Source organism: Echiichthys vipera (genome assembly GCF_963691815.1).
Source record: "Echiichthys vipera genome assembly, chromosome: 9".
Lineage (NCBI taxonomy): Eukaryota > Metazoa > Chordata > Actinopteri > Perciformes > Trachinidae > Echiichthys > Echiichthys vipera.
The window spans coordinates 28,949,079-28,957,309 of record NC_139834.1 but is presented as its reverse complement, the minus strand read 5'-3'; the positions used below and the strand labels follow the sequence as shown (position 1 = coordinate 28,957,309).

At 45.8% G+C, this 8,231-nt stretch overlaps 1 protein-coding gene across 1 annotated transcript; it reads left to right on the top strand.

Annotated features, from left to right (window-relative positions):
* Positions 1–2,653: 2,653 nt before the first annotated feature.
* On the top strand, positions 2,654–6,519 carry LOC310951191 (uncharacterized protein; the record flags this gene model as incomplete). Its single annotated transcript, XM_083919314.1, has 5 exons — positions 2,654–2,662; positions 2,778–2,996; positions 4,631–4,791; positions 4,886–5,018; positions 5,898–6,519. The coding sequence occupies 5 exons, from the start codon at positions 2,654–2,656 to the stop codon at positions 6,072–6,074; spliced, it is 699 nt and encodes a 232-aa protein (XP_083775440.1). The 3' UTR covers positions 6,075–6,519.
* Between the last annotated feature and the right edge of the window lie 1,712 nt (positions 6,520–8,231).

Below are 8,231 nucleotides of genomic sequence, written 5' to 3'. Positions count from 1 at the left end.
TCGCACTCATGGCGGAGCTGTGTGACAACTGTGGCCACGAAGCTGAAGAAGAGGACGGGACGGACGGCAGAGCTGTCCCCGAGCCCGGGAGCGGGACAGGTGACCCCAGTCAGGTGGCGGTCCCTCGGGGGCTGCGGTCCTCGAATCACGTCCGGAGGAAAAAGTTAGTCCTGCATATCGACCTCAACAACACCATACTGGTGTCGGACACCGTGATGGGACTGGGGTCGGTAGCTGCCCTGGACTATTACCTCTCGACTGTCACCTGGGGAAAGGTGAACAATCACGGTAAGAGTTGGATATGACCGGAGAGAGCGAAGGTAGGTAGTTTTTGCCCAGTCAGCGGAGTTATTGTTCCTGTTGTGCCGAACACACACCACGAATCCCTCCTCCTTTACCTTTTCCTGGACATGTGAGCAGTGTAGTGGAGGGTGTAGCTTACATGTTTACAGCATATAACAGTATCTCCACCTGTTAAACAAAACTGCTTGGTTACCTACCTACAGCCGCCCCTTGGTAACCTACCTACAGCCTCCCCTTGGTAACCTACCCATAGCCGCCCCTCGGTAACCTACCCACAGCCGCCCCTCGGTAACCTACCCACAGCCGCCCCTCGGTAGCCTACCCACAGCCGCCCCTCGGTAACCTACCCACAGCCGCCCCTCGGTAACCTACCTACAGCCGCCCCTCGGTAACCTACCCACAGCCGCCCCTCGGTAAACTACCCACAGCCGCCCCTCGGTAACCTACCTACAGCCGCCCCTCGGTAACCTACCCACAGCCACCCCTCGGTAACCTACCTACAGCCACCCCTCGGTAACCTACCTACAGCCACCCCTCGGTAACATACCTACACCCTACCCTTGTTAACCTACCCACAGCCACCCCTTGGTAACCTACCCACAGCCGCCCCTTGGTAACCTACCTACAGCCACCTCTTGGTAACCTACCCACAGCCGCCCCTTGGTAACCTACCTACAGCCACCTCTTGGTAACCTACCTACAGCCGCCCCTCGGTAACCTACCTACAGTCGCCCCTCGGTAACCTACCCACAGCCACCCTCGGTAACCTACCCACAGCCACCCTGGGTAACCTACTTGGTTACCTAATTACCGCCACCCCTTGGTTACCTACCTACAGCCACCCCTCGGTAACCTACCTACAATATGTCCATGAAAAACTATATTCCTTTGCTGTTTTGTTGGGGGGGACAGTCCTGAGGCCCAACATGGCCCATGGGAGGAAGTCCAACAATGTTGTCCATCTTTATATACAGTCTATGGACTGACCTTTATGTTATTGTGGCCCAGTTTAATTTGAAACTCAATTTTATACAACATATGTAATCGAGGGTCCCTGCTCCATCTCTCTTTGAGCTCTGGGGTCCTATGGTCCAAGAAACATTCATAGGATAGTTGAGAGGTTTGTCTTGTGTATAGCTGCCTTAGTGTCATCAGAGACAATGCAGAAACTCAATCATGAATGTTTTTGATTAAATATCATTGGGAGCCAGTTCTCACCAGGGTACTGCAGTAGCATCCTCCACTCATTCTGTCATGTTTAGTGTTTCTGCATCTGAAAACATTCACTCAATCCTTTCTCCTCACGTCTGCAGGAAAGTGGGAATGGCTGAGTGACTCGACCTCCCTGCTCCCGCCGTGCGCTGATGCTGTCACTTACCACTCTCATTTTGGACGGACACCAGGGTTCACCTCTGGTGCGGGGCGACGTTTCCGCAAGATTCTGGATGAGCATCTGGACCTGCTCCGCTGGCCTGAGGGCACTAAGGCAGGCATCATAAAAGAGAGAACGGTTCTGCAAGTTCAGAGCTCTTTCCACCTCCGATCACTACTACTTTAGATTTTTCTATTAACTCAAAAGAGACCTTGATTACATACATATATAATGCAGTAATAACTAAACAATAGCACCTGGCACGGAGAAAGTGTGACACAGCTTAAAGTATTTAATTTCGGATGTCCACAATTGCTTTGTTCACCTGCAATACAATTCTTAATAGGGACAACTTCCATTTCAGATACTAGTGACTAGACTAGTGTCGATGAAAATATTCAAAAACAAGACGCACAAAGGGCCCACTCACACTGTCCTTCTGACCGTTCCCCGGGCTTTAGGGTACTTGTCCCCCCTCCCTCTCCCCCCGCACCCCAGGCCCGTTTGTACTCACACTGCCTGGGCCTCGCGCAAATGCTTCTTGCTGTCCATACATCACGCCGTAACACGTCACACGCATTGATCGCGTGTGTGTGGCTTTGTTTACAAATCTTTCCATAGACCTCGGAGTTTTTGTGCGTCTTGTCGACTGTTTTTGAATATTTTCATCGACCAAATCTGCAGTAAACACTCCACCTCCACATCACACCAACGTGAACCTTTCACCGCCATTGTTGTTGTTGTTAAATGGACCAGCTGTCCGCAGTTATGCGCGGAGCGGGAGCACTCACACTGCTTAAAGGAACTAGGCTTTAGCTGAAAAAACGGTTTTGGCCCGGGACAGAAGGACAGTGTGAGTGCGCCCAAAATCCAAAATGACGTATAGGCAGCAAGAAGCATTCGCCGAGGCCCAGGTAGTGTGAGTACAAACGGGCCTGGAGGGGGGACAAGTACCCTAAAGCCCGGGGCACGGTACGGATGGACAGTGTGAGTGCGCCCTTAATAGAGACTAATGCTAAAGCCTATAGATGCAACATATAGCATCCTTGATCCCTGACGTAAGTGTGTGATACTGACTGCTCTCTGACTCTTTTCCCTGCAGGGAGACAAAGAGCTGTCTGTAATGGGAGAGAATGGACAGCTGTACCACTGGATCCTGCCCTCCTTCTTCCAGCTGCTCAGAGACCTGGTGCAGGAAGGACGGGAGTTTGCCATCATTTTTCGTACCTTTGGCACCGACCTACCTCGTGTCCTGCGTACTGTATCCAGAGCACTGAACGAAGGGGCTCACCCGCTGTTCCCTGATCTGCCCGATCTCAAGGTGAATCATTCACCAGGCACTCAATGGTTCTACGATGTTTATTCTGTCAAGGCAAGGCAGGTTTATTTGTATAGAACGGTTCAGCAACAAGGTGATTCAAAGTGCTTTACATAAAACAAACGCATTAAACATATAAAAGATTTAAAACACATGAAAGGTCATTAAAAACATATAGAAGATGGTTACAGTTACAGAAGTTACAGCGCAGTTGACTGAAAAGCAGCAGCAAACAGACCCATATGGGATTTTTAGACTGATACCAATTTAAGAGGAAAATAATTCACACATTACTGGCATGCTACCATCAGCTGCTAGGAGATTTCATCAGGGAAAGAGCAAACAGCAGCTCATAGAAAGGGCTACAGTTAGCCTTCAGTTAGCCACAGTAGCAACTTCAACTCAGCCAGCACAAACCCCACTGCCAGGAGTCACAGCGGCAGCGCTAACGATAGTAGCAGAAAGGTTATGGATCCAAAGGGGAGGCTGAACCACTGCTAAAGAAAGGTTTCTTTTTTTTCTCCAGAGCTGAAAAACTACAGGAGAAACTGACATGAAGTATATTGGGATATTGTGGGCTTAGCTTAATGAAAACTACATATTAAATAGTTTATGTGAAATAACATTGTGTTTAGCAACTTAACTACAGTAATAAGAACAATACTCTGCCACAAACCGTTGAGTTCACATGTTTAACAGTATATTTGTGTGTGTGTTGTTTCTTTCACCCACACACTCACTCACACAGCGTTTTGTACTTTGCCTGTTAGCTTGTCGGAGTGCAACACATTGATTTTGAGAGGAGAGCAGAATGGACAGATGATGTCGGGGAGAGGTGGAAGAGATGTCAGAGAGAGAAGCTGTCAGGCACATTGAGTTGTCTGCTGGAGAGCACAGTGGAAATCTATCACATGCTATTCATATATTGCTTTAGACAGACAGAGCGGGGGGGGGGGGATCAGTCACAGGACATAATGGGATTGTTCAGTTTCTGTCTACTTTGGACACACATGCTACCAACGGGAAAACCTCTACAGCAGGGCTGCCCAACCCTGCTCCTGGAGGGCCACTGTGCTGCATGTTTTAGGTTTCTCTCTGCTCCCACACACATGAATCTAATGATGTGCTCGTTATCAAGCAGCTGAAGCTCGTCACAGGTTTGAAAATTGTTAGACTAAGTGTGTTAGAGCAGGAGAAACCTAAAACATGCAGGGTAGTGGCCCTCCAGGAGCAGGATTGGGCAGCCCTGCTCTACAGAGTCTGCAGTAAAGCTAGCGCCTCACGCCCAATGTCAGCTTGGATCAGCTAGCCCCACGCGACCCAGTCAGGGACAAGCGGTTGCAGATGATGGATGTAAGGACAAACAATAAACAATAAATATTTTTGATTCGATGATAGATCACCCAAACAGTTCATGATGTGGGTGACATGAATGTATGTACCATGACAATCCATTCAACAGTTGTTTAGACATTTCAGACCAAAGTGGTTGACTGAACGACAGACTGACATTTCAGTCCCTAGAGCCACGCCTTGTTTTGGTTTTATGCTTCCCACAGAGTTCAGAGCGATTCTCCCTCTTTGTTTGTTTCTCTCTCTGACTCCGATTCTTCTTCTTCTTGTTGCTCTCGACTCAGTTAAATGTGAACATGACCCCAGGCAAGATCCGCTGCAGCAAGAGAGGAATCGTCCTGAGCCGAGCCGAGGACCGCTTGTCATCTCGTGACGGAGAACGAGGCCTGTACCAGTATCTCAGCTCAGTCAAGGGTCTGGGGGGCTTTCAGGACCACTTTGACTGGTATGCACACCACTCTTCAGGTCATTGTTTTAGTGACCTCTATCATTCATCCGTCCTTCTCAGGATCTTTGTGTGCCTTCTCTTTTCTGTTCAGGTGGGCCAGTAACACCTTCTCTATCCATGGGGGGAAGCCCATATGGGTGGACCCCTTTGACCAACACGTTCAGCACATCTTCATAGACGACAACATACAGCAGAACGATGAGCATACCATCGTTAAGCCCAAGGTACTGTCACTTCTTTTGCATCGGGACATCAACCTCAATACATCAAAACACTGTTGTGAAGCACATTTTAGCACAGCTTAAATATCGAACAAATGTTTTTTTTTCATTCCGCTTGGAAACGATTTGGCTTTTTAATTTGAGCCATGATCACGGATATGAGTGGATATGATACAAGTATAACAAGCGGCAACATCAGGTGCACAGCAGACATTTTGATGGAAAAGCACAGGTGTCACCATTCTGGTCAGTCGCCCCAGTCAACCCCAGGATCTGAAACTGAAGCAGTTGTAAATGGAATTCAGCCGTCATTCATTCATTTTCCAAATGTCAAATATCTGGATTGAACATATTTTAGGTATATACTTGTATTCCTTACTTGACAACAATAAGGAGTCACTGCTCTTACAGTTAAAGTCCTTTTTTTTAATTCCTTCCACATGTGTCAAAATCATCTCCCAACAACATTCAGTGTAACGTTTGAACCGTTTTTGATTACATTCTCGTCTATTGTGAGTGTATATAAATCTCTTGTTAGCGAGTTGTTTGTGCTCTGGTCTCTATAGGTACAATTAGATACTAACAATTTTTTAAATTACATTCAGAGACTGTAGCTGCAGCTATTTCTGAGTGAAGTAGCTTCGACAGATGTGCAAGACTGTAGCTCGTTCAGAACACCAGAAAGCTAACCTGACTTTCCACCTCTTTCCTCTGGTTTCCCCCTTTTCTCTCTCTGTGTCTGTGTGTGTCTGTCTGTCTGTGTGTCTCTGTGTGTCTGCGTTTCTGTCTGTCTGTGTGTCTCTGTGTGTCTGTGTGTCTGTGTGTCTGCGTGTCTGCGTGTCTGCGTGTCTGTGTGTCTGCGTGTCTGTGTGTGTTCCTCAGGTTTTCTTGGACCCAGGTGGCGCTGACACTCGCACAGCCTGCACCTCTGAGCTCTACGACCTCACACTGGTCCAGAACAACCTCCTCCAAGCTATTTCTAACCCGAGCTACTTCACTCAGCGGGTCCACGTCTGCCTGGAAAACTATGAGAGAAATCTCCAGCAGGGGGCAGGCTAGACTCAGTTCAGCTGCGTGTCTGTTTGTCTCCAGTTTAGGGTTCTATTAACCCACACAGTGCAATCCCAGCAGGCAGAGGATGCAGATACAGTAGACGGTAGGCAAACGAAGGTACATTAAACCTATTCAAGGAAAAGTTTACATGAAGACAGGTTACAGGAATAAATATGCAGATAAGGAAGGATCAGAGTTATCATCTAAAGACGGCAGCTAGATAAGAAGGATTTTAATGAATCCCAAAGTATTCAAGTTCAAGTATTGCTCACACTATCTACTCCAGGAGAGCACTAAAAGGATGTTGGGTTATTCAAAGGGCACGTGGCCAGGCCAGACTCTGTGGTTACATCAAAGCCTCTGGGACTGATCACGCCACAGGATCACTGCCTGAACTCTCTGAACTTTTTCAAACCTTATAGTGGCGTGTTAGTTGTCTGGTGTCATCCTCAGGGTGTGATACGTTCATGTTAGCTTCTCCCCTCCATTGTCAACCATCGTTGGCATCGTTTACATAATAATACACGATACTTGAATATTTCAAAATAGCTAAAAAGGAATGTTATCATCGAGTATGGCTTTGTAGCTAAATGGTGATTCATCAAAGCAAAATCTAAACACATTATGAAGGCGTCGCATCCGAAGATCACTTCAAAGACTGTCTAATGTGACTATATTGCTGCTAAGAACCATAAAATTCACCATATCAGATTAATAACACACATACTTTCCTAAAATGATCAGATAGGAGTAATAATATCCAGACATACAGTATAATTGGGTTGAACGTGGGACTGGGGTGTGATTTTATTATTTGTGTGACACTTTGAAGAAGTTGAATTTGTGTGGAAGTTACGGTCGTGTTTGCTTTAAACTTGAGGGTATTAGGATGTTTTTATTGTTGAGCTTTCAGGGAGATCTTTATATTTTCTCAGGTTAATTTTTTAAGAAGACAGCTGAATACAAGTAGCACCGATATTTTATAAGGACAATTACTGAAATGCAGAGAACAGGGGAGTGTGTATACAGTACAGACCAAAAGTTTGGACACACCTTCTCATTCAAAGAGTTTTCTTTATTTTCAGGACTATGAAAATCGTAGATGCACTCGGGGACACTTTCAAAGTTTTCCCAATCTTTCAGACAGACAGACCTTAAATCTCTTAAAGTCATGACGGTCGCTCGTTTTTCTTTACTTAGCTGCTTTTTTCTGCATAATAATACAAATTCTAACAGTGTTTTCAGTGGGACTATCAGCTGTGTATTCACCTGACTTCTGCACAACACAACTGATGGTCCCGACCCCATTTATAAGGCAGGAGATCCCACTTATTGAAGCTGACAGGGCACAAAACCATTTCAGGTGACGACCTCCTGAAGCTCATCTAGAGAATGCAGAGTGTGTGCAAAGCAGTGATCAGAGCGAAAGGTGAAGAAACTAGAATATCAGGCGTGTTTTCAGTTGTTTCACACTTTTGTGTTAAGTACACACGTGTTAATTCATAGTTTTGATGCCTTCAGTTTGAATCTACAACGTCAATAGTCCTGAAAAGAAACTCATTGAATGAGAAGGTGTGTCCAAACTTTCGGTCTGTACTGTATGTCGAGCACGGAGAACATGGGAGCGAATACAAACATGCAAAGGCAAAGCTGGCATGGAAAGCTCTGTTGGTGGCACTTGAATTATCGTTTTTTATTACTGCTTTGGTTCAGAGTTTCAGTGCACTGAACACAAAATGCTACAGTCACACAAAATCAAAACATGCGTATCAAATTAGGTCACACATCACCAAAGCATCACAACATGGACGGTTGATTTCTGGATTTTAAATTGAAATAATGATGTGTTCTTTCCGAAGAACAAGTTGAAATGCTTGCAAACACGTGTTACATTGACTCAGTGCTCTGTAGGCTGGATACTAAGCATTGAAACAAACATGAGGTAGCAGGAGGACTTAGCATTTGAGTTTTGGGCACTCAAACTCTCCGATGAAGACTCAGCTGAAGTAATTGTAAAATATTTTGTATTGTATCTTGAAGTCTCATACACATTACATACATGGTTATCATCAAAACTGCATTTATTTATTCTTCTGATGTGAAACATTTCCGTTTGCTGTTGAATAAACCAACATGTTTTACGTTAAACTGTTCGGTGTTTAC